At 52.7% G+C, this 25,867-nt stretch overlaps 2 protein-coding genes across 2 annotated transcripts in view; both read left to right on the forward strand.

The window, feature by feature from the left end:
• Nucleotides 1–23,736, forward strand: part of MSN (moesin) — a 56,458-nt gene extending 32,722 nt beyond the window's left edge. Inside the window, exons 3-13 of the mRNA XM_026703091.2 lie at nucleotides 7,121–7,216; nucleotides 7,948–8,222; nucleotides 8,997–9,080; nucleotides 9,516–9,662; nucleotides 11,482–11,578; nucleotides 14,270–14,433; nucleotides 16,215–16,345; nucleotides 16,445–16,605; nucleotides 18,710–18,802; nucleotides 19,854–20,087; nucleotides 20,982–23,736. Coding sequence (XP_026558876.1) covers nucleotides 7,121–7,216; nucleotides 7,948–8,222; nucleotides 8,997–9,080; nucleotides 9,516–9,662; nucleotides 11,482–11,578; nucleotides 14,270–14,433; nucleotides 16,215–16,345; nucleotides 16,445–16,605; nucleotides 18,710–18,802; nucleotides 19,854–20,087; nucleotides 20,982–21,146 — 1,647 coding nt within the window. The 3' untranslated portion in view covers nucleotides 21,147–23,736. The remainder of the gene's footprint in view (nucleotides 1–7,120; nucleotides 7,217–7,947; nucleotides 8,223–8,996; nucleotides 9,081–9,515; nucleotides 9,663–11,481; nucleotides 11,579–14,269; nucleotides 14,434–16,214; nucleotides 16,346–16,444; nucleotides 16,606–18,709; nucleotides 18,803–19,853; nucleotides 20,088–20,981) is intronic.
• The window catches only part of LOC113453015 (adrenodoxin-like), a 216,979-nt gene that overhangs the window by 168,731 nt on the left and 22,381 nt on the right, over nucleotides 1–25,867 (forward strand). The gene's annotated exons all lie outside the window — the stretch shown is intronic.

Genomic DNA, 25,867 nt, shown 5'->3' on the forward strand with positions numbered 1-25,867 from the left:
TAACCCTGATAGAGCCACAAAAGTAGGTCTGGGGTAAGCTGAGGCTTGAGTAGCTTAATTCTGCTGGGGAGGCGGGGCGTAGAAGAAGCTGGGTTAAGGCGCTTAGATTTGTTCCATAATCTTTGCAAAGGCCGTGAATTCATCCCATTGGACTTCGGTCCCTCCAGGCGATGTCCAGAGGGGCAGCCGCCTCCTTCGTAGCAAAAGCAGCGTTTTTGTGGTGCCCCTTCAGGATCGCTTCTACGGGAGGCCTAGGGAGGAACCCCGACTGTCCCAGCTGTGTCTCTCAGCTGATAAAAAGGGTTGGGTGGGGATTGAAGAAACTGGCCCTGGGGCGTTTCCAGGGAGGAAGGGGCTGCCTACCTCATGAGGCTGCCGGCCGCCACCGGCTCCAACCAGTCACAGCCGCAGTTGGGACCAGCTTGTTTCACGCTGAGCCTTGCGCTCATCAAGCACCACACCGGGTGCCTCCACAGTGGCCACCCCGGCACGCCCAGCTGCTGTCATTAAGGGAGGACTGCACAAGTCATTAAGCAGGGGGCCCCCGAGGGAAGAGGTGTGGGGGCCTTAGTGACCGTTCAGCGTCGCAATGGCACTGAGAAAAGCAACTGGGGACCGTTTTTCACCCGTACGACCGTTGTAGCATCCCCGTCGCGCGATCGAAATTTGGATGTAGGATTCCCCTTTGCGGCGTCTGACAAGCCACGTCAGCGGGGAAGGCAGCTTCACTTACAGCCATATCCGTAAGTTAACAATGGCCGGGAATCACGCAAGAACCGTGACAAGGAAAACTGTAAAACGGAGTGAAATTCACCGCAGGGGCTGCCTCACTTAGCGACAGAAGGGTTGGGCTCAATTGTGGTCATAGACTATGGACTCCCTGCATGGGGGGCAGGGAGGGGGAGCCCGGCAGGGGAAGGTGGCGGGCGGAGGGACTCGGGAGGGGGGCAACGTGGGGCCTCCCCCTCTGGCTGTTTTGGGGAAGCCGGCAAGGAGGCCGCGGGTGACCGTTGGGGCTGGGAGACGCTGCAGGTACCCCAAGGGCCACCTGGTTGCCCCCCTGACATGACAGCGGGGGAGGGGTGACGGCCCTAACGCTGAGGACCTGTCACAAGCCGCCCTAGATGGTTGCTGAGCGAGGGAGAGGTCCGAGCCCGAGGACTGCGGTGCGGCCCCAGCCCTAGCGGGTCAGGCTCCCGGCTTCCCTGGCTGCAGATGCTGAAGAGAATTCCCTGGATTTAAACCCAGCTGAGCCGGGAAGAGCCTCGCGGGGGCTCTCTGGAGGAGAGCAGCAGTGAGCGGTGGGGCTGGTGTGCCAGAGTCTGGTGATCTGGGGCCTTGCAAAGAATCTGCTTTCAAGCCTCCTTCTGCCTTGAGCCGGGGGTGGGACTAGACGACCTCCAAGGGACCCTTCGACCCTGCAGCTCTTTGATTCCATGAGCCTGAAGTCGGGGGGTGGTGGTGGTGGACACGGCCGGCCTCGGAGCCCAGAGCTCTCCTTGCAGGCCTTCCCAAGGGGTCCCCGGGACACTGAACTGCCCCTCGTTCAGAGCCAGATTGTCCAGGCTCGGCGGCCTCTTTGCTCTGGGCTTCCGTAAAGGAAACGCCCCAAATAGGTATCAAAAGCAAAGCCCCCCTCCAGCCGAGCTCCATTCCTGCTGGCTTTATGGGAAACGTCCTGGACGCCGTTGAAGGGCTGCAGAAGTGGAGGGTCGTTGCCTCCTCCTGGGAAGACGCTTCAACGTTCCCACTCTAGTCCCCAGCCCTGGAATTCCCTGGTTGTCTCCCATCCAAACCCTAACCAGACTTGGCCCTGCTTAGCTTTCCACGCCAGGGAGGAACAGCGGCCTCTGCTGTAGGCCTCCCCAGATGTGTGGCTTCTTCTCTCTGGAGAACATTTTAATCAGAGAGGCTGAAGAGGGCTGGGCCTTGCCAGGGGCCACCCTTTTGCCAGGCGGTAGATAAAGCCTCCAATCTGCTCTTTCTCTAGCTCTGGAATTCAACAACTGTCTCTGGACAATTGCAAAAGGAGGAAGTTGATTTGCAAAGGAAATAACCTCTTCAGCCTGGCCACAATGGGAAATCAAAGTAATTGTTCCATACTTTATTTTTATTTTTATTTTAAATTTCTTTTGGCCAACTGAATGCTCCCGCTTGCCCAGCCTGCCCCATTGAGAATGAAAAACAGCTTGGCTGACCGTTCTCATCCCCTTCCAATGCCAAGCCTTGCCACGGCCCAGCCTTTAACTCTGCAGTTAGTAACCTTAAGCTAAGCTTTAATACTGTAGGTGCAAGGCTGACCATTGGAGCGACTCTTTTAAAGAGAGCCGGGCATCTATTTAGCAGTCAGAATGCAGTTTCCCTTCGGTTTTCTTGCAATAATAGCCACCCCACCACTCCCCTCTTTGTCACTTGGGTCGCTTTGCATTGGCGGGGACACTGATAACGTATTTCAAATTTGAAATGGATCTTGTAGTTGCTTTTAAAATGCTAATGCCCGACGGTTGGAGCAGAAGGCTAGTTCTTTAAAAGATATCAGCTCACTAGGGTTGCCAGTGGAATGAACCCCAGAGGCGAGGCTCTTTATGTATATCCGGTCAGTTTGAATAAAGGGGACAATATGTGCTTTCAGAAATGGCACAGGTACCATTTCTTCTCCCCCCTCCCCCCTTTCCCAATTCGTAAACATTCCTGGGCGTTCCTCCTTTTCCCAGGAGGCTCAGGGTCTGTGGTCCCAAGAGCCCTGATTGAATAGGATATTAAAAAGTGGACAAGAATGTGGCCAAACCAGAAGAGGGACTGTTTCGCCAAAGCTCCCTGGGAGCTTTCGTCTTGGTTGACCTCTGCCCCCTTCCTGCTGCCCCACCGGACATCCTTGCAAAGGGGGAGGAGGGAACGAAAGAGACCCAAGACTCACAGGAGAGTCCCAGTCCAGTCGGGGCTCTGGTTTGCCAGAGAAATCCTTAGCAGAATTGGTGCCACGTAGACACCCCAAGTTGTCTGTCTTCCATGCTTGGGACCCTCCCTTTGCCCCAGCAGAGGTTTCCCTGCCCCTCTTCGCAGCAACTCCACGTGGGGCTCCTTATGGCAGGTCTGGGATGACTCGATGCCTTTAGCTTGGCACAGCCAGCTGGGCACGGCCTTCTTGCTACCGCCAAGTCCCCTCTGCCAACTCGGTGCCGCCATTTCTTTGCAGGACATGTCAACACCAAAATAACTCAGCGCGGATGTCGAATGGAGAGCCAGACAGGTAAGCAAGGGCTGTCGGGGTGGGGGTGGGGGCAGTGATGGGCGGGTCGGCCCCCTCTCTCACCCGCTCACTTGCCCGGCTCTCCATCCGGCACCCGCAGCGAATTATCCCCACAGTGCATTTCTGGTGTGTTAACATGTCCTGCGAAGAAATGGTGGCACTGAGTTGGCAGAGGGCACTTGGTGGCGGCAAGCAGGCTGCCATCCTGCCTTCCCCTTCCAGCACAGCCTGGAGGATTCCTGGGCAGGAGATTCAATCCTTCTGCTGTTCTTGATGTGCCAATTCCTGAGCCTGGGAAAAGCCGTGTGTTGCTTCTGCCGGCTGGCTCCTCAGCTGGCCTCTGCATGGCCTTTGGCAGCCGTCGGCCTGTCAGCGCCTGGCCGAGATACCTTCTTGGGGTGAACAGATGGCCATCTGGGCTGCCTCCTTCAGTGTTGGTCTAATCTGGGGTGAATTGGCTCAGGAAGGCATCTCGACGGTGCCAAGTTGCTATATTGTCTTTTGCAACTTTTTTCTTCTTCTTGCATTTATATCTTAAAAACAACAACAGTGTAAAAATTGCGTAGAGTGAAGAATGGCTATTTTGCTTAATTTCTAAAGACAGTTATTGCTTTAAAAGTGTGCCTTGTTCAGGTTTTAAAGCATGAATTGACTTATTTTACAGTGCTCATTTTAGCATTTCTTGATGATAGAGTTCTGTATTGTCTTTCCCTTTGTTATTTTTTTTCCCCCGTTGGTACCAGTAGAAAAATTGTAAACCATTGTCATTTTGGTCAGCACTTTGTGTTGCCTTTAACAGCCACCTGTAATCTAGCAAAGTTTGGGACTTGAGTGCACGTCTGCAAGCAGTATGTAAGAACAAATCTCCCTTCAGGGTCCAAGTCTTGTGCTTTCCAGACCTTGAATTGTGCTCGGAAAGAAATCTACATGTAAGCACCGGACTTTTCCCCTTCAACCGAAAAGAATGACCTTCTGAAAGCTAGGTACTTCAAAAGGAATTCTTTATTGAAAGGAAGCGGTCCCAGTACTAGTCAAAGCAGAATCAAAGATGCTTCCAGGCATACAGTAGTGGATAAAGAGAGTTAGAACCCCTCCCCATATTCTGATGTGGATTTAGTCAAACAAAGAACCAACCTGTGTATTCCTCACCCCCCTTTTCTGGGAACGTATCTTAGAAAAGTTTCCCAGGGAGTATCTTCCAGAGCTGGCATTTTTATGGTCCCTTCTCCTCTTGCTATCTCTCCAAGAGGTGACAAGTTTCTAGACATCTGGCTCCAGTCCTCCAGTTGTATATCATGTACAAGTTATACAGATTCAATATAAGGTTTAAGATATTCAGGCTACAGCCAAAAGGATTACTTGTGCCAACTCCCCCCCCCCCTCTTCTTCCATTGAAGAATGGCAGATACATGGATCTGACACCATCCATAGAACTCTCTGGTTGAAGGGATCTTGGGGCCTTGGAGTGTAACTGCCCATTCTGGACAAATGGCTGCTCAGTCTTTTCTTGAAGACCGCCAGTCATGGAGCACCCACAACTAAAACGTAGCTCCAGCTTGGGACTCTCCCTGTAAAACTTGCACCCCCTGGCTCCTACTGTGCCCTCAGGCACTCCCTCTTCTCGGGGTGAGCCCTACAAGTCTTGGTAGATGACTACCACGCCTCTCCTTCTCCTTTAGGCTAAACAGACTCAGTTATTTCAACTGCCCTTCCCAGTTCCAGCCTCCTGGCCCCTTAACCAGCTCGGTGGGGTCTGCCTTCCTTCCAATTCTTCTTGTATCGTGGTGACCAGCACCGGAACTGGCATTCTACTTGTGGTCTGGGCCAGTGCAACATAGGGCAGCACTGTCTCTTCTCAGGTTGGGCAGTCTTGTATCCTGCAGATGTTTTGGAATCCAAATTCCATGAGCTAGGACATCAGTAGTTGTGGATTTGGGGAGTTGTAGTCAAACACCTCCAAGGCACCATCTCAAAACAAGCCTCAGCAATTGTGATTTCCTTAGGTACTGCCTACTGAAGTCCCCTTTAAAAAAAAATTGTCCCATACCTTACAGGACAGACGAAATCTTGAACAGCCTCTCCAGTCTCACGTTTAATACAGAATATTTGGTGACCACAGCTGCCTGTGTCAGCTGGTGCTCCATTCAACATTCAAGAAAGAAATACTTAGACTCTTGTAATTAGAGAAAAGATATCTTTTACTGGAAGTCAAGTGGTAGCAACAAGAGAATTCTGAATCTGAGGAAATAGGCGCGTAAATCACATATACAAAGCGATGGCAACGTTGCCACCCCCAATAGTTCAAATGGTTCCTCCAATTAAAAGGTGCAAATGTCATCATGTGGACATCTTCAGGGGGTGATGAGGCTTCTGTCTGTTGACCTTGGCATAGTTTGATAAAGGTTTGCAGCTGCGCAGAGAAGAGAAAGCTAAGCAAGAAATGGAAACCTAAGCAAGAATGTGCTTTCGTCGCCCCTGTTTATACAGTACTAGTTTGTTACACCTCCAGCTCACTTCCCGTACTTTTCCCCCCTCCTTCCCCCGTTACGTATGACAGCCGAAAGATGCAAAGCAAAGGAAGAAAATCTTGAAGGCTGACAGCCTGTGGCTTTGCATGAGTTACACCCTGGCGCCTTTTTTTCTTTTCGAAAAGAGAGAGGATGCCAGCATGAAGAGTTAATGGCTCTTCATACCTTCTGAACTGAATTGTGGAGGTCAAATAAGTCAAGGTAGTTCCTGCAACTGCATGCTCCTTTTTATGAAAGTTCGGCCATCTTGACTTTTCTGACCTCCACCCTCCCCAATGCCTCTTTCCCCCGCTTCCTGGAAAAGGCTGCTTTTGGCTTTCTGTGCCGATGCGGCCCCACTGCGCAAAGCCCAGAGGACTTGCCTGCCAGAGAGAAACTGGAGGAGTGGCTGGTTTGCAGCACAGCTGCTGGTAACTTACTGGAGCCCAGCACAGTGGGGTGTGTGTGCGTGTGTGCACGTGTGTGTGTGGGTGTGCATATGCATGTTGCACACACAGGAATGCTCTTCCCCATGGATTCAGCGGACACTCTTGGTCACCCAGGACCATCAAAGGCAGGAGTGTCCACTCAAGTGTCCACTCTGCTTTCGGGTTTCCCAAGATGGATCCGGCATCCAAAAAAATAAAATAAAAAAATATGGTAGGGCTTGTAAGGAAAATCCAGCATTTGAGTAGAAAAATGAGATCTACCTAGTTATGGATCCAGCATCCAAAAAAGAAAAAAATATGCTAGGACTTATAAGGAAAATCCAGCATTTGAGTAGAAAAATGAGATCTACCTCGTTATGGAAATGTTTTTGGTTTTTTTTCAACTTTAACTGAACATTTGTCATCCTTTGTTGAATGTCCCGTATTTTTCCCTACCGTTTCTTTCCAAACCGTTTCTTTCCAAACCTCGCCTTGCAGTCATAGCTGTTGAGAATCCCCCCCTTAGCAGCTGGTCTGGGGCGTGAGGCTGTCGGGGGCAAAGGCTGTGTGGGAGCCCCTCTGGGCATGGCTGGGCAGGGCAGGTGCCGCTCCCATGCCCCCCACCCCCATGGCTGCCTGGGGGATTCCAGGAGGAGCCGTTTCCCCCCCCCCTCTTGGCCCCTGTCTGGGGAAAGAGGAGGGTGGCCGCTCCCCAGCTGAATCCCAGTTTGTGTTGGAGGGTGTGTAGGGCTGAACTTGTTCCATGCAAACAACCCCCGTTGCTGCTGGCCTCTCCCTGCCTGCCGTTTGGGCCCCTTGGAGCTGGGCCACCACAGACTTCGAAGGGGTTTGTGGTCCTTCTCCTTCTGGGGTGCGGTGAGCCCTAAGCCCCTTCCTCTTGCACCCGCGTTGATGCCTCTGCTTTTCACGAACAGGTGGTGAAAACGATCGGCCTTCGAGAAGTTTGGTTCTTTGGACTCCAGTACCAGGACACCAAGGGCTTCTCCACGTGGCTGAAATTAAACAAGAAGGTATGGAGGTGTCTCTCGCCTTGTCTTCTGCTTCCGACCCCCATAAAAAAAAGGGGGAGTTTGCATTCTTGGGCAGGGAAACAGGTCTGCCCTGGTGGGGCCGAGGCCCCTTGCGAGTCTTTGTCGAATGAGCATCACAGGTGAGGGTCCCATCATTCTCTGAGGCAGCTGCAGCCCCGCCTCTGAGTCTGGAGCTTTCCTTCCATCTAGAGGGCTGCTAGGTTGCAGGTGGCCCTGACCGCCTCCTGCGTTGCCCACCTGAGCACCTTCCAAACGTAGGACATTCAGCGTCCAACATTCTCAGCAGCAGGAAAGCTACAATGCTGGGCAAAGACTGAGTGGAAATCCTAGGTTAGCCAACCCAGTGGAGTTGATTAACAAGCGGCCCTGGGATTTAGGGCAGGCACTCCCACCTGGGCCCCGTGCCCGGGGTCGTGGGTCGTGGGTTTAGGAGGCCTTCTGACCTAAAAGCCCCGAGGGCGCTTTTTCGAAAGGCAGCTGGGCTTCCTTTGTCTTTCCTAGAAGACGTTTTGCTTCTCCCTTACAAAGCTTCTTCAGTTCTGACTGAACGGTGGAGAATGGGAGGGTTTATATTCCTTGAATTCCAGGGGACTCCCATAAAGCCAACCGTGACTGGAGGACCGAGAATCTCCACAGACCCCCCCCTCTCAACTAAAGAGTTCTCCGCTGGGTGGGTTTCCACTTTCTGACTTTGCCACCTTGTGCTACAGGTCACCGCTCAGGACGTGCGCAAAGAGAGCCCGTTGCTTTTCAAATTCCGGGCCAAATTCTACCCGGAAGACGTTGCAGAGGAGCTGATACAAGACATCACGCAGCGCCTTTTCTTCCTCCAAGTGAAGGAGGCCATCTTGAACGATGACATCTACTGTCCCCCGGAGACGGCCGTCCTCCTGGCCTCTTATGCGGTCCAGTCCAAATACGGGGACTTCAACAAGGAGGTTCATAAGCCCGGCTATCTCACTGCGGACAAACTGCTTCCTCAGAGGTAGAGCGAAAGTGGCAGTTCCGCCCGCCTTGGAGCACGTAGCTGTATCTTTAATGATGAGCTGCATATCCCATTTTTCTGCTGTACAGTTTTGACCTTATCCCACAATAGATGGGCCTTAGTCTCTCTTGTCTTGAGGTTGGTTGGGCCCCACATGGCGCTTAGCTGTGGTTTGCTGAATAAACCACAATCGAGCGAATTGCCAGGTGGCGCTAAGACATAAATAGAGCGGTGCTGAGCACAGGGTGTGAATTCAGCCCAAAAAACTTTGGTGTGTGTTTTTCATTTATTTTCCTCAGTACAATAATACTCAGATGAAGAAGGATATTTTTATGTTTTTTGTGTTATGTTTATGTTTATTTTGTTATGTATGCTTATGCTTGTTATTAGAAAATAAAATAAAAAATTATATATATATAAAAAATAATACTCAGATCCCAAACGAGGGTTGCTTGAAGAGTTGGGAAAAAGACGCTCTGAAAAACTGGGAAACCGTGCGAGACGGAGAGGTCCTTGGGAAGCAAAGCCCCGAGTGACAAAGTGTATAAACGCACCCCAGAGAGAGAGAGTCAAGCCTAGCGGGTGGGGTGGGGGGTGGGGCATAAGCAATCCCAGTGCCCTCTGCAGCTCACATTGATGTCGCCTCTCTTCCGCTAAGTATGGAAACCTCGAAGGCTCTTTTGAGAAATGGTCATGTTTGCCGTGTGACCGAAGAATTGGTTTTGCAGAGCTGTCCATACATCCTAACAAGTCTTCCGTCTTGTTGCCCCATAGAGTTTTGGAACAGCATAAACTTAACAAGGATCAGTGGGAAGAAAGAATCCAGGTGTGGCACGAGGAACATCGCGGGATGCTCAGGTATGGCTGCCAAGAACAGAAGGTGCTATTGTGGCTCAAAAGAGAGCATGGGGAGGTATTCTGCTTTGCAGGGGCACCTGGCAAGGTAATACTTAAGTCTAACGATGCATGATGCATGTAGGAAAAGTTGGCGCTTTGGCGGCACCGTCGCAACCCCCATCTTGACTTTCATTTACCGGAACCCCTGGTCACTTCTCTACCCTTGGGACAGGTGGGAAGATTGATCAGGGGGCTGGGTCTCCATGCCGTGGCTGAGCTAGTTGGTTGTTACTCTAAAGCCGACAGCCCCATGCACCCCATGGTCCAGTCAAATGAGCAGTGCCCTCTCTTGGGTGCGGAACCAACCATTTCAAAAAAAGGGGATACTTTTGAGAATGCTTCCAGCAAAACATAGCTTTAAAAGTTAACACCTGTTTGTTTTCTTGGTCCTTTCAGAGAAGATGCCATCTTAGAATACCTAAAAATTGCACAAGATCTGGAGATGTACGGTGTGAACTACTTTAGTATTAAGAACAAGAAAGGCTCAGAACTCTGGTTAGGAGTAGATGCTCTTGGACTCAACATTTATGAACAGAACGACCGGTAACAAAACTATTCTCTTTAATCTTCCGATAGAAGAGAGAGAGGGCGGGGGAGGGAGGGAGGGAGAGAGAGAGAGAGAGAGAGAGAAAGAGAGAGTCTGTCTGTCTGATGGACAGAGTGATTAAGACAGGGGAGGGTTTATAAGAGCAGGACACAGCTGGATGTGACCAAGTCTCCACAGATAGCGACAGCCACTTTCTCCTTTGATCAACTAAAACTCCCCACATTCTTGGGAATATTGTCTGCAAGCAATTGTCTCTTTTCACTAATGAGGTTTTGGCATTGTTCCTGATAATAGGTTGTTCTGTTGACTCTCTCCAGCCCTGACTTAGCCAGAGTGACTCTCTATGCTGGCATTGGTTTGCCATTAGTTGCTTCCAGTTCACGCACAATTCTACTAATCTACAGACAGACTTTTACTGGAATCATTTATTCATTCATTCATTCAATCAATCAATCAATTTCTATAGCTGTCCAACTTAACCCAGTATCTCTGGGTAGTTTACAATTATGAAATTATAAAATAATTAAAACAATTTAAAAACACTAAAACAATAAAAACAGGTGTAACTTGCTTTCTAATCCCAACACAATTATTTCCCAGAAATTAAATTACTTCCTAGGCTCAGAGATTTTGAAATTCATTTTGCTCTCATGCTCATGGTCCTTGAAACAGAAGTGAGAAATTTCCTCAGATTGAAGAAAAGGGATGGGTTTTGGTTTTTTTTTGCTTCATGTTGTATGAAGCTAAGCTCACTGCTTGAATGGTCTCTGTACCGCCTGTATCTTCATAGGCCTTCAGGCTGCAAGGATTGTTGGGGCAATCGTCATTTCATCTATCAAGAGACTTTTGATACACACAGGTGTTAATCAGCTAGGAAAAGTTAGTCTTCTGGCCCAGGTTTGTGCAGATGATCCTTGTCTTGTTAGACAATCCCATCTCTGGTGTAGGAAGCCCAGTTGAAGGCAATGCAACACGGGGGTGTCTTGCCAGGCCTTGGTGGAGTGCAGTGGATGGGGTGGGGGGCTGCACAATTTGCACCAAAAAAGAGGCAGTAGCGCATGGAGGGCAGGGCCTACGTGGCCGGCATTGTCCCCTTTATTCGCCATCTCTTTTGGGGTTCAAGGTTGGATTTGTAGGCATCTGCAGGGAGGATAAGAGACCATGCAGAGAATCCTTGGTTTACAATCATTCGTTGACCAACCACGTGAAGAGGCTGAAGAAAGGGACTTGTGGCCAGTCCACACCCATCCCCAAGGTGACAGGGCCAGAGTTGGGAGCGCTTGGCCGCTGGCCTGTATGGGTGAGAGTTGCAACATCCCAGGGTCGCCATTGGGGGCCCTTCCCAGGTGGCTTCCGGGAAGTCAGGCCAGTGGGGGGAGCTGGGTTCACTTAATTTAGCCACAGGTTTTGTTTAACAACTGCCGTGCTTCTCTGGACAACTATGGCAAACGTGGGTGCGGTTCAGTTAACGGCTACCTTGCACAGCAACAGAAATGCTGGTCCTAATGGTGGTTGTAAGTGGAGGACTGTCTCTAGGCATAAGACGAGGCCCATGGTATGCCCTGGTCATTCTTTGGACCGGGCTCCAGCTTGGCCTGGAGGGTTCGGATGGCACCTTAGAAGTCAGCTGCCGTTGGTTTCCTAGACCCCCTTCAGTTGCCTCGTTTGGTCAACATGGCGCCTTCCCTTCCCTTCTGCATCCAAACACTCTCAATGCCGGGAAACGTACGGAGGGTGAGAACAAACGCAGGGGCCTGGATTGCTGCAACTGTTCACTGAGGTTTCGTTTTTGCAATGACAAATCCTCTTTCACAGGCTAACACCCAAAATTGGGTTCCCCTGGAGTGAGATCAGAAACATTTCCTTCAACGATAAGAAGTTCGTCATCAAGCCCATTGACAAGAAGGCCCCGGTAAGTTACGCTTTACAGCTTAACTGGTTTGGTGTCTTCATTTATTCAGAGATTAATAAAAAAAGAAACGGAAAGGTCAGATCAAAGCCTGTCGTTGGAGCCTTTGGGGCCAGTACTGGGTTTTGCCTCTGCATTCATTGTGGTCGCCGACCAGAAATGAGCAGCGAAAAGAGCTACCGTTCAGCCAACCGTTCAGGCAGCCAAAGGGATGAAGCAGTAAAACAGGATGGACAGTAAAGAGGACAAAGATTTGACCGTTGGCAAGTTTTGCGGGCCACAAAAGAGACCCTAAGGCCATGGAAAGAGGTGGCATTGCTCTGGCTGGGCAGGAAGTGGCGCCCATCGAATTCAGCGTGAGTCTTGCGGGAACTTGACCGAAGGAGACGAGAGAAGCAACCGTTGATGGCTCCATTGCCGTTGGGCAAAGCCGAGCGGTGGGCAGGAGAGCCGTAGGCATCCTTTCCAAACAGGCGTGGGCAGCCTCTGCATCAAGCTAATGATCCGATCTCCTAGACTTGAGGTTTATAGCTTGGTGATCTAGTTGAGAAATATGCAATGCAGTTATTTATTTACTGAATGTGTTTTACTGCCCACCTTGTAGTGAAGAGCTCTGGGCGGTTTCCCCATACATGGGTACATACATACATGCACAGAGGAGCCCATCCTATCCTGAGCCGAGGTTTGTTTAGTCCCCATGGGTGGCTGAGCCCCACCCGCCATCCGGAGCTCCCACCCACCTCTCTCCCCCTGACCCAACCAGCCGGGCTCCCCTAGGACTGCAGCAGTGGCTTCAACCCAGAGGCGACTCCCAAAGCCTTACAGGTGTTACCAGGCTGTACATTTTAATGTGTCTGAGGAAAGAAACAACGGGTTAAATATATTGAATTTCAGTGAAATAAGGGGACAGCTAGGAAGGCACCTAATTTTGTCCTGGCCCCTTCACTGCTCCTTGGCGGGGTGGACTTTCAGACTCTGCCAAGAGCGCTGAGCCACCCACAGCAGAGGAAAGCATTGTTCTCACTGCCTTCCTTCCACCTGCCTTCAGCTTTGCCTTTGGAAGTTGTGAGGGCTTCATCCTTGGAAGCTTTCAAGGAGAGACTGGGCTGCCACCTGTCAGAAAGGGTGTAGGGTTTGCTTGGGCGGGGGTTGGACTAGATGACCTCCAAAGTCCCTTCCAACTCTGTTAAACTGTATCTTTGTGGCAGAGGGGGCTGATAGCAAGGCAGCTCAACAGAAAGGAGCTCTACTCCCTGTAGAGTAGACCAACAATTTCCTTACAAATAGGACAGTATCTGAATTTCAAAAGAGTACCGCAACAGACAGCTGCAAAACAAGCATCGCGTTGAAGGAAGCCAGACATTCTAAAATAAAACGGCAACCCCAGAAGATTTTACCAAGGTTGAACTATGGTTTTTCGTTTTCACTTATCAACCAGGCTGCTACCTTGGTCCACTGGACTTCGTCTCAGTCCTCCTGAACGCACAGTGAGCAGCTCTTCCCAGCAGCCTCTGGTGCTATGCAAATGCAACCAGTGACTCACGCTGAAAGACCCCGCCCAGTCTTGGGTTCATGGAGACCCCTTTTCCTCTGTGCCCACCCAGGATGTCCCAGCAGCAGGGATGGGCACCAGGTCCCCTCCGCTCAAGGTGGCCCTTTCTTGGGTGGGCTGAGGAAAACCTGCCTTCTCTGCTGTGGCCCCCACTCTCTGGACCCCTCCCACCTCAAGATAAAGGTGGTGCCTGGGGTCTTTGCAAGGCCTTGGAGGCTTTGGGTCCTGGCCTGGAGTTGCTGTTTATAATTTGGCTCCAAGGCCCCAAAACAATATTATTGTTTTTCCATCTACCGGGTTATTTTAGTCTGGTCTGCCTGTGTGTTTCCATGTTCTTAGCTGTTTGGTGTTTTCCCTGGGTTAATAGGCCAACCACTGGAATCGGGCGGTCAATAAATATCATTTAACTAATTTCAGTTGCTATCAGGAAAAGCTTAACTCCCCTGCAGCGATTTCCAACTTCCAGCCGGCTTCCCCATTGGCTTTGCTTGTTGGAAGCTGCGGCAGTCAATGGGGAAGCCAGCAGAGAAGTTGCAAGATGCTCAGGTTCCCCATGCACACACTCCAGTCCCTTTGTCCTCGTGTTGAGGTAACCCCCCCCCACACACACACACCTCCCCTGGCCCCCGCTCCGATCTGTGCTACATCCTTGTGTGTCCTCCTTGACCAGGTCCTGCCTCTCACACTCCCGTTCGCTCCGTCCCCCACCTGGCAGCAGCCACTTACTTGCCTTCTGGCTGTGGACCTGCAACTTCTGCTGGCTCCTCTAGTGACTTTGCTTGTGGGAAGCTGGGAGGGAGTGCTGGGAATGACGGTCCGGTCATTGCAGTGGAGGTTCAAGTCCCACAGGAGTCCTGGCTCCCAGATTTTGGATGGATTCTCTTAAGGTAGCCCATTTGAGATACCTCCCTGTAAAAATTGTTCTCTTACATCACACCCTTTTTTTATCCAATTGAAAGTTACAAAAGATGCAAGAATTCTAATGGTAAATACAGGCAGGTGCTTGCAAAAGGAAATGCTTGTTTGGAGATACGCTGAATTTCCTAAAATTTACAGCCTGTGTAATCCTGTTGCCTTGTTACCTCTGGAGAAGAAGAGGGCTGAGGGAAGCTAACCCCATCCTTTCTCCTTTGCCTGCCAAGGATTTTGTCTTCTACGCTCCCCGGCTAAGGATTAACAAGCGCATCCTGGCTCTGTGCATGGGGAACCACGAGCTCTACATGCGCAGGCGTAAACCGGACACCATAGAGGTTCAGCAGATGAAGGCCCAGGCCCGAGAGGAGAAGCACCAGAAGCAGATGGAGAGGTGAGCGGGCTAAGCACACATGGCTGCCCGATCCGGCCGGGGCATCTCACAGCAGGACCTGGCTTGGGGTGCGGAGCCTTCTTAGGGGAAAGGCCTCTGCCCCTGGGCTGCGGTCAGAGACCCCGGCTCCCAAGGGACAGGGAGGGGAGTGCCGGGTCCGAAGGAGGACCAGCACCACCTGAGGTGTGGAGGAGGGCTTCTCTAAGCGGGAGGGAGGTTTCTAGAACTCTTGTTTCACAAGTTTAGCTTAGTTTACTTCATTGCCGTTGCACCTCGTACAATGAAATTAAATGCCATCTTCAGTGTACATTATGACTGAAAATAAACCCCACCACTGTTGTAGTATCTGCAAATTTAGTAATAGTATTACTAGCACGAGTGGGAATGCAGTCATGCACATAAAGAGTATAGAGTAAGGGGCTCAACACGCAACCCTGTGGTGTACCAGTGTTAAGAATAAGGGCTGAAGAGGTATGATTACCTAAACTGACCCTCTGTGAGCGGTCAGACAGGAAATCCATAATCCAAAAACAGATTGAATTAGAAAGTCCAAGGTCCAGGAGTTTAGACACTAGTCTATGTGGAAGAATTGTGTTAAATGCAGAATTAAAATCCAGAAAAAGCATCCTCACATAGCGCGCACACACACACACACACACACACACCGTTCTAGATGGGTCAGAGCAGTGTGAAGAGTGATGGCTAAAGCGTCCTCTGTAGATCTATTTTTTTCTGTATGCAAACTGGCGTTTATCAAATGTATGCGGAAGACCAGAAACGACATGGTAGCAAAGCGTTTCACAATGATAGGAGTGAGTGCCACTGGTCTGTCATCGTCAAAGACTCTTGGAAGGGTGTGGGAACTAAATCTCAGGGTAAAGGCAGCCCGCGCTCTATGGTACACTGGAATAATTCTGCCCCAAAGCACATTCTTGCATCTTAGGGATGTCGAGCTGTAAAGTCACTCTTCCCTCCTCCCCTTGGAGGTCCCGGAGGGTAGGGGCAAAGACCGGGAATCCCTGGCACCCCTCCCATGACCAGGAAGGGTCCCCCTGGTTTTGGGGGGGGGGATGAACGCCTTCTAAGCAGGGTCCTTCAGCTTTTAAACAGGGGGGGATCCTGTTGAGGCAACCCAGAGAAACATGGTGGGTTTGGAGTGGAAAGTGTTCAGTTTTCCGAGCCGTATTTTAATTTGAGGTGTGTAGATGAGGCAGTTGGATTAAAAGATTTGGAGGCAACAAGTTTGCCCTGACTTCCTTTTCAAGTTTGTTTAGAAGTCCCTAGAGTCTTCAGAGAGAAATTGGTGGAAGGGAGGCCATCCATCAGACGTTTGCTTGGGGGGATCCTGTGCTGAGCAAGAGGCCAGACTAGATCATTGGTGGTTAACCCCGAAGGCACCTCTAAGTGCAGACATGTGTGCGTGCACCAGAAACCGGAAGAGGCAGCTCTCCACGTGTGCCTTCGTGCCGGCCACCTGGTCTTCCCGTTTCTAACGCACACATGTGCACCAAGACCAGCTGGCCGGCACACCAGGCGTGTGCCAGAACCCGGAAGAGCAACGGGCAAAGGGTGGATGCGTCTGGAGAGGTGGCTCTGCCTATTCCTTCCAGCACGCCCGGCCTAGGTTCGCCATCCCGGGACTAGATAGCCTCTAAGGCCTCTTTCAGCTTTGATTCTGGGCCTGTGACTAAATTGAACCCTGGAAGCCCCGAGCAGCCGGGTTGTTTTTCTATAAAGGAGGCACGAAACTTGCTGCATGCTGCTGCGTCCTTTCTTCTCAGGGCTTTGCTGGAGAACGAGAAGAAGAAGAGGGAGATGGCCGAGAAGGAGAAGGAAAAGATTGAACGCGAGAAAGAAGAGCTGATGGAGAAGCTCCGGCAAATTGAGGAGCAAACCAAGAAAGCTCAACAAGGTGAGCAGGAGGCCCGGCCTCAGGACGGGCCCCTGGGGAGAGGAGCCCTGGGGAGACGGGGGGGTCAGAAGGGCTGACGCTCTCGGCCTCTTTCCCCAGAGCTGGAGGAGCAAACGCGCAGGGCCCTGGAGCTGGAGCAGGAGAGGAAGCGAGCCCAGGAGGAGGCCGAGAAGCTGGCCAAGGAGCGCCAGGAAGCCGAGGAAGCCAAAGAAGCCTTGTTGAAAGCCTCCAACGACCAGAAGAAGACCCAGGAGCAGCTGGTAGGTTGCCCGGGGAGAGCTGCGCCTTGGTCTTGGGCTCTGCCCTCCCTGGCAGCGGGGCCTGCGTTTGGGGGCGGGCAATGGGAAGGTCAGCTCTGCAGCCAAGGCGGCCGAAAGGCAGGTGCTGCTGAGAGGAGGAGGAGGAGGAGGAGGAGGAGGAGGCAGTCTTGGAGTAGCCCTCTCGGCCTCAGGCAAAGGGGGAAGGATCCCTCCCGTCCCTTTGACCATCAACTAATGATGCTGCCGTTCATTTATTTCAATGAATTTAATTTCAAATGCTGCTTCATCCAGGACCCCAACCCACTTCCAAAGGGCAGGCCTTCCAAAGATGCGCAGCCCAAGAGGAGATGCCCTTCCTGGTGTGGGGCGTGCAAAGACACCCCCCGCCCCCCCAAAGCAGCAGGTCCCTCTGCTGTGAGTCCCCGAAAGGGCAGGAGGCGCCTCTTCTCCCGGACCAGCTCAGGCCTCCGATGGGTTGGACTCAAACCTCCTCCTTCCAAAGCCTGCAGCTGATTAGCAGAAGGACAATCAAAGAACAGAGTTGGAAGGGACCTTGGAGGTCTTCTAGACCAGCCCCCGGTTCAGGCGGGAAACCCTACGTGATTCTGACTGGCATGGTTCTAGCATACCTCTTCTTGAAAACCTCCCCTGATGGACCACCCACCCCTTCCGAAGGGCAGCCGTTCTGCTGATGGCTCCCGTTGACAGGAAATTTCCCCTTATTTCTAGCTTTGATCTCTCTCAATGACCTTCCCCTCTTGCTTCTTGTCCTGCCTCAGGCTCAGGTGCTTTGGAGAAAAGGTTGGCCTCTCTTCTCTGTGGCAGATTCTCTGATACCGGAAGGCTGCTCTGAGGCCTCCGCCCTCCTCTTGGTTAAACATTTTCCTGCAAGCGTTCCTCATATATTCAATCCTCCAAGGCCCTCAATCATCTCTGTTGCTCTTCTCTGGATTTTTTTTCGGAGTCTCCATTTCTCTTTGTGTTGTGGAGAACCAAACTGGATTCTGCCTTCCAAGCATGGTCTCCTCCGTGCGCTATAGAGCAATACTAAGACCTGTGACCTTGAGGATTTCCTTCTGTTGGTGCAGCTCAGGACGGCATTGGCCTTTGGGGAAGCTGTCGCACACTTTGGGCTCCGACACGATTGTCCACCAGAACTCTCCGATCCCTCTCAGAATTACTGCTGTTGAGCCAGCTATCACCGATTCTCTGCTTGTGCCTTTGTTTTTGCTTGTCTAAGTGTAAAGCCCTACTTTTCTCCCCATTGAATGTCCATTCGTTAGGGCCCAGGGTTCAACAAGATCCTTCTAGGATCTTCCGCCTATCTTCTAAAGAATTGGCTGTTCTGCCTAGCTCGGTGTTATTGCAGACTCGCTGAGTTCCCCCAGCCCCTCATCTAAATTGTTCATGAAGATATTGAAGAGTCCTAGACCTAAGATGGAGCCTTGGGGTACCCGCTACATACCCCCCTTCATGCCGACGCAGCTCCCTTGAGGACTATGTGTTAATTGTGGTCGGTCAGTCCGTTACCAATCCATCTGGGGGCGATGCTGTCTCCAGAAACATGGGGGAAGGAGCTCCCCAAATCCTATCCGTTCCTACCCCCACGAATTGGGACAGGGCCATGCTAAGAGCCCCCCTCTCTCTGTCTCTCCCACTCCCACCCTTCTTCCGCGCTTGGGCCCTCTCGCAGACTTACAAGGCAGGCCTGTTTGGAGGTTAGACCTTTGCAGCTGAGCAAACAGGTGGAGCCGTGGAAGTAGGAGGGGAAGAAAGAAACGGAGAGCCATGCAGGAAATGGTCTTTTTTTTTTTCCACTGCCACCAGCTGTGATTTAGCAGCTAATTTGGATGATATTAAAGTGGAAGTGGACAGATTCGTGGAAGGTCGGGCTCTGTGCCTGCAAACACGGGGGTGGGTGGGTGGAGGCTGGGCTCTAACTAGTCCCTGAATTGTGGCCTGGAACCACTAATGGTCGAGAAACCTTCCCAAAGGACTGGGGGCCCTTCCGGGTGCAGCTGGTGACCTTGGGGTCTGGCCGGCTCCTCCTGCAGTCCTCCTGCGCTGACGGAGGTTTGACTGGGGTGCTCTGTTTGCCTTGCAGACCAGCGAGATGTTAGAACTCACCACCCGGATCTCACAGCTGGAATTTGCGCAGCAGAAGAAGGAGAGCGAGGCGATGCTGTGGCAGCAGAAAGTGAGTCCACCCCCCACCCCCACCCCCGCTTTGCCCAGATGCTCTCCGCTGGGACGGGGGAAGGGAGAGGGCCGGGGACTGGGGAAAACGTTCAAAGAATGCCCGTTTTTGTTCCAGAGAAGTGGGGAAGGCCAGGCCTCTTTCTAAAGGGTGCCCAGGCAGCCCACGCCGAGGCTAGCAGGTTGCGCATAGGAGTGCTTCTCTTTCTCCTCCCTGTGGGCTGCTTGGGCTCCTTCGCCAGGACACTCGCTGGTCCTTCTGGGGCGAGGAGCACAAGGGCTCTGCAAGTCTCTCTAAGGGCCACTGTGGGCCCTGGGGAACTTGGCTCGCTTACCCACCTGGAGTACTAGCAGGAGTAGGAGTCAGAAATTGCCTCTCAAAGCAAACGGAAAGGGGCTGCATACCATTTGTACAAAACTGCGTCCTATTTTGGATACTGCAAGGAAAAAAAACAACCCCAGTCATTATCCAGAGGGCAAAATGCATGGAAACCTCCCAGCGGGCAGATGCCAGCAGAAGGCTGGCTGGGACGCCCATTCACTGGGCATCTCAAGTCAGGCTGGGATTTGGGTTCCTGCTCTGGGACCCCAGGACCCTCCCCAGCGTGAGGAGCCTGTGAGGATGTCAAACACAACGCTTCTCTTCCGACCTGGAAGTCTTGTTTTTCTCTTCATTGCCAGGAAAATTGTGTTTCATTTCAATATGATTAAAAAATCCTTAGCAAGTTGACATACTTTGGTTTGCAAAGAGACTTTTATGCACAGGGTGCTATTGGTGTGACCTAACTTGTTCTGGAGCTTCCTTGCCAAGCAAAAGAGCTTTCCAATATTATGTGCAACACCAAACTGTATCTGGAGATGTGAAGCCAATACATTTTTGTGCCCTTAAAACCCCAAGCTCTGCATCCTCCTTTCTGTCATCACGGAAGGAGGCCTTTCTTTCCTGCTGCCTCAGTCCAAAGGCTGCACCTCCTCACCCACCCTGGTTCCGGCTCCCTTGACCTAAGCGGGTTTCTCGGGGTGCTTTCAGCCTCTCTCTCGCTCTCCCTCAGGCCCAGTTGGTCCAAGAAGACCTGGAGAGGACCAAGGAGGAGCTGAAGTCCGTCACCAGCACTCCGCACGTGTCCGAGCCAATGCAGTCAGAGAATGAGCACGATGACGAGCAGGACGAGAACGCGGCGGAGGCCAGTGCGGAGCTGCGGGCGCACGCCTCCATCAAGGACCGCAGCGAGGAGCAGCGCACCACCGAGGCAGAGAAGAACGAGCGGGTTCAGAAGCACCTGAAGGTGAGGTGGGCCTGCCTCGGCCCAGGGACGCCGGAGGACTCGGGCGGGGCTTCTCCACCCTGGCCGCTGGAAGGCACGTGGACGTTGCTGGCTGGGGGAGGTGGGCCGTCGGAGTCCAGACGCCCTTCCAGCGGCCGCGGTGGAGAAGCCCCGGAGCAAGGAAGAAGTCAAAGGGCCGGGCAAAAAAGAGGGAGGGCTTCAGAGATGGCGGCTGCTGCACAACTGTTTAGCCCAAGAATGGAGGGAGGGGCAAGCAAAGGAAAGGGCAACGGGGGCTCTTGGGGGCAGAAGGAGCAGCCGGAGGTGAGTTGCCCCACCTGGTCTAGTCAGGAGAGCTGCCCCGGCTCCTGCCCCGCCCAGCCCCCTGCCTGAGAGCAGCCACGCCTGGGGCCCTGGGTCCAGGGTCTCGCCCCTAGGGAACCTTCATGCTCTCCTTGGCCTGATGGGGAGGAGGAAGCTGCTTGGCTGGCCGGCAGCCTTGTGGGATCTCTGCCCCTGACCTCCAGGCCCCTTCAGCCTGGGATCCCTGGGTGTTGGCACTCACCACCTGCACCCCCGTGCCCATCTCTGCCTGGGGCGATGGAAACCCAAGGCCCCCAAACAGGTCAGGCACTGCCTACTTGAGTGGTGGCTCCCGGGGCGAATGAACTCTTCTGACCGCTGGGGGAGGCCGGGAGACATGTAGGCTACGTGGTCCCTTGCTGCCCCCCCCCCATGTCTCTGAGGGTAGGAAGCCCCTGCGGGTCAAGCCCTGCAGGGAAAGGGTCAACGCACCAAAGCTTCAGCCGGGAGGGAAGGAGCTCCGCCTGGGTGCCGCACGGGCCGGCTCAGTTGCCTGGCTGATGTCTCCTCCTCCTCCTCCTCCTCCTCCTCCTCCCCCTTGCTGCCCTGCAGGCTCTCAGCTCCGAGTTGTCCAATGCACGGGACGACACCAAGAAGACAGCCAACGACATGATCCACGCAGAGAACATGCGCCAGGGCCGCGACAAGTACAAGACGCTCCGCCAGATCCGTCAGGGCAACACCAAGCAGCGCATCGATGAATTTGAGTCCATGTAGTCATTCCAGCCTCACCTGTATCTCTCCCCCCCACTCCCCATCCCTCACCCCCCAAATGCAAATTTGCAATGATGCTGGAACCATCCACTACCGGAGAGGGATTAGATCGGCCTCCTGGGCTGGTGTGCAAAACAGGACCAAACAGGAAGGAAAAGCAAATGCCCCTTGTGCCTTATTGTTATCGTTATTACTGCAGTCTCCCAGCGGCCGGCTGGCCTCTAGCAGGGCTGGTGAGCTTAAGTGTCACTGTACTTTTTATTGCTTATAAGGAAAACATTAGTGCCGCCACTGCCGGCACCACTGCGCTGCCAGTGGAGCCGCTGCCTCACCAGGGACCACTTCCCCCTCCTAGCCTCCCTTGCCCGGGTCTGGAAGGGCAGGGCCTTGCGGCGTCCTGTCCCTGCCGGGGCCTTGCCTTGTCCAGGTAGATGCTCTGCTTGGGAAGAGGAGCCCCCGAGGGCGATGGCCGACGTGCCTTCTCCCCTCTTGGCGCCAAAGAGCAAAGCGCTGAGCGGACCAGGCCGGTCCCTCGGCGCGCCTTCCCTTCTCCAGGGGCTCCTTACTGAGGCTGTGGAGCAGGGTTGGGTGCTCCGTGCCTCCTCCGGGGCAGGTTTGCTGCAGAACTCTCGTCTTCCCCCAAAGGGAAAGGCTGGCCGTCCCTTCGGCCCACCTTGCCAAAGCCTTTCAGAGGTTTCGGGTCAGCCGGAAACCTCAAGCGGCAGCCCTGGAGCCTCCCCTGTGCCTGGGCCCACGGACAAGCCCGAGGGTGCCTTAATGACCCCACTCCCCTTTCCCTCCTCCAGTTGTGCATCTTCTCAGTTCCAGGAATGCAAAACCAAAAATACTTTACACGAAGGTGTGTTTTGTGGGTTAATCTCCGTGCTGCCAGCCGTTCTACTGTTAGGAGGGAGAGCTTCGGTTTTGAAAAGGTCTCCTTTCGGCTGCTTCCTCTTCTCCCGGAAGGGCGGGCGCCCCCCCACTTGGCAGACCCCCTCCCTCAGGGGGGGTCTCCAGGTCTGCGGCAGAAGCGGGGGGCCCTGGGAACCATGGGAGGGTCTCTCGGTGGTTGAGCTTCTCGGATCTTGGAAAGGAGACCCCTTCTTGGGTGGCCCTGGGCTACCTGGCGAAGGTCCCGGGAGGTGAGTGGGGCCTTCTGCCTCTTCCCCCAAACGCCATTCAGAATTGCCCCACCTGCAGGAAAGCCCCCCCCACCCCAAAACCCCATTCGGATCTTTTCCTACTGTTTTGGCCTTTTTCTGCCTCCCTCCTGCACGCGCGCACACACACACACACACACACACACAGAGGCACATGCACACACGCACACACGGGCCCAATCCCAGTTTGCATTTATCCAAAAAGTATTATTCTGAAATAGCAGCACAGCTCTGAAAGCCAATGGCGGTTGGGTGTAGGGTTGGCCCACCTCAAGTCCACTAAAGGTGGTGAAGCACAATTGTCCCAAGGCCCCACCTGAAGCCCCTCGGGGGTGGGTGGGGGGGGAACACCTCCAGGCGCTGCCGGGAGACCTTGCAGCCAGGGGGGCCTCGTCTCTTTTCCAAAGAAAGACCCTGCAGAGTGCCCTCCCCCTGCCCCCCCTCCCGATTCCACGTGCCTTTGGGAAGGGGTGGGAGAGATCCCCCCTCCTCCTCCCCCCCCACATAGACAGTGCCTGCCGCGGCTCTGAACCGTTTCCTAGGAATTCCCTAGGCCGGGGCGGGGGGGCGATTTCCGTTTCTCTCAGTCAGCATTAGAACTTGTGGTGCTGACTTGGCTTCTGGGCCCTCCTGTAATCTGGCCCTAGGCTTGCCCCAGGGGTCTGCCTGGATTTCCTTTCTTTGCCCCCCCCGCCACCCCAGATGGCTTCTGCATGGCCCCGGGGCCCCAGGCGCTGTGGGGCGGCCACCCAGTCGCTCCCAGGACAGGCAGCTGCCTGCCGGGGCGGGGGCCGTGATTTCGCCTCTTCCGCCTCCGTAGTTGGTTCAGCTCTTCCCTGATTTTAACCAGTATTATGTACTCCAGTGACAATGGTATTGATTTCATGCTCTTTTCTAGCTATGCATGATTAGAAAATATTAATCTCAGAAGTGTTGAGGGAGAAGCAACTTGGTTCTTCCTTCATAGAAAATGTATACTGTGTTGTTGTAAAGAGATGATGTTTTGCAGAAATTAATGTAAGATGCGTTCAGTATTACAAGTGAGATTTTTAGATATTTTTTTTTTTTATTATTATTGGGTTAGAAAACAAGGGAGGCTTTTTTCTCCTCCTCTGCTCCCCCCCATCTGTTTACTGCTACACCTGGATAAGGGTGGGGGAGGGAGGCTGCCCAATTAATCATCTATTTTTTTGGGGGGGGGGGGGTTCTGGCTTTATATTTGTGTTACAGAACTTTTGCTGTAAATTATGTCGTCTTTTTGACCACCCTTTTTACATGTAAAGTCAAAGCACCAGCCTTCTCAGGGAGGGTCTGCAAGGCAGCCTGTGGGGGAAACGGAGACAAACCCCCCAGCACTTGCTACTATCCGAGGTGTTTGACTCGATCCTTCCTCTCTCTCTCTGTATCCGTGCCAATAAAGTTTAGACAAGGCAGCTGCTGCTTCTGTCTCTTCTTCCGGTGTGTGTGTGTGTGTGTGTGTGTGTGTGTGTGTGTGTGTGTGTGTGGCATGCAGCCGATGGGGACAATGGAGGGTGAGGTTCTAGCAGGTGTCTGGTCCAGGAAGTGGTGGAGAGCATCTCTGCTGGACGGGAGAGCCTCGGGTGGCCCAAACGCCAGGTAGACGCACCTTTCGAGAATTTTGCTGCCATCTGACCCTACTTAGCCACGTGGTCCCCTCTCCCCATTATGCGGCCGGACACGGGAGGCCACGGAGGTTCTCCAGCTGCTCCCTTGCAATGGAGAGGAGGCAAGCAAGTCGCCCCAGCTCTTCCAAGGGGGCGGGGAAGCAGCTGCACAGTGGACACCGACTATTTGGAGGGGACTGTGAGGGTGACCCCAACATCCCTTGGCCTCAAGTGGGAGCTAGGCGCTCCCGTGGATCTGGGAGCAGCCACACCTTCAGCAGAGCTTGGCCAGGGATGCATCCCAGTAGTAAACAACCACAGAAGAGGGAATTGTGCATGACACAACAATTCTGTTTGTATCCCATCTTAGCGAACACATCTAGTATTTGTTGCTTCTCCTATTTTCCTCGCAAAAACCTTTTGAGGTGGGTTTGGCTGACAGGAAGTGGTTGGCCCAAAGTCACCCAGCTGGCTTTCATGCTTAAGGCGGGACCCGAACTCAACGCCTCCTGGCAATTGGCCCAAAGTCACTAAACGGACTCCCATGTCTTAAGGCAGGGCCTGAATTCCCAGCACCCGGTTTCTAGCCCCTTAAGCGCGGTCCAAACGGCCCTGTGGTTCTTCCTTGGTTAGAAGCAGACAAGTCGCCTTGGATGGGGCCACGCAAACTTTGGAGAGGTGCCAGCCAGGGGCATGGTGGCTGGGCCACTATCCTGCATGAGGACTTCTTTCCCCGGCTGGAAGTAATTCTGTTTCTTTTCCGTTGCTGAGCTCACACCTCTGTTTTGCTAACATGTTTTGCCTCTCCTTCCACAATGGCCAATAACCCCCAGAACCTTTCAGGCAAGTCCCGGCGGCCGATGGAGAAGGCCTTTGGGTGGGGCTGCGCGCTGCTTGCCCTCCCTTGCCCTGGACTTCAGGAGCCCCTCGGCCTGTTTCAAGGGGTCCATCAGAGGTTCGTCACCAAACTGGGCTTGGGTCTCAAGTGGATGCACCCCCACGATCCGCCTTGAGCCCTTCATTCCTCAGTATTTGTACCGATTCAGAAGAAGGGGTGGACGGGATGTCCAGCCCATTTGCAAATGAAGTGAATGAAAAGGCAAGAAACAAGAAACATTTAAAATGGGCTTTATAGCCTAGATAGAGGACGGAGCTACAAGTAACAATGGCTGTGAAAATAAACAGATGCAAAATGAAATAGAAAGCAAATTGCATGGTTGTCGGGTGTGACATACTAGATTAAGCAATTGCACTTGGGGCGGGGCGGGGTGTGTGTCTTGAAGTCGTTGCCTGTGGACAGAAACGAACCCACAACAGGATGAGGTGCAAAACAGATGCCATTTTAGGGCTCATCCAAAAATTTCCAGAGGACGAGACAAAATTCAGCCGCACTAAATAAAGTTATGCTTAAAATTCAGAGAAGAGAAACAGATATTTAGAAAGTAGGGGGGGAAAAAAGGCCAGCAAAAATTCTGTAAGGAAAAACTAAGGAAAATGGGTACATTTAATGTTAAGAAGGTCGTAGGTGCAACCCTCCATTTTTCTGGGAATGGGAAACTCTTGAAAATGGTGCCCACTAGAGGGCGCTCTAAAATTACCTTTTATTTGGTCTTTTTTATATATATATATACAGTTGTGTACAAATCTGGCTTCTTTGCAGGCGAATTCTGTTTGGTGAATTTTGCAGGCTTCCTCCCCTCCCACGGAGCACACCTTCTTCAGGCAAAGCTCCACATTTAGGCTACAGGCCTATTTCTTTTCCAGTGCTTTCATGCTCCATAAGGAGGTCATGCCTTTCCTTGGGCTTTCATGCATTTCCTTTAATACACACACACACACACACACACACACACACACACACACACACACACACGAGAAGCTCAAAAGAAGAGCGAAGTCAAGGTTTCCAAGCCAGGCAGCCCGGGCAGGTGCAGGACTG

The sequence above is a fragment of the Pseudonaja textilis genome, chromosome 12 (genome assembly GCF_049901715.1).
Source record: "Pseudonaja textilis isolate UNSWEBS1 chromosome 12, rPseTex1.2, whole genome shotgun sequence".
Taxonomy (NCBI): Eukaryota; Metazoa; Chordata; class Lepidosauria; order Squamata; family Elapidae; genus Pseudonaja; species Pseudonaja textilis.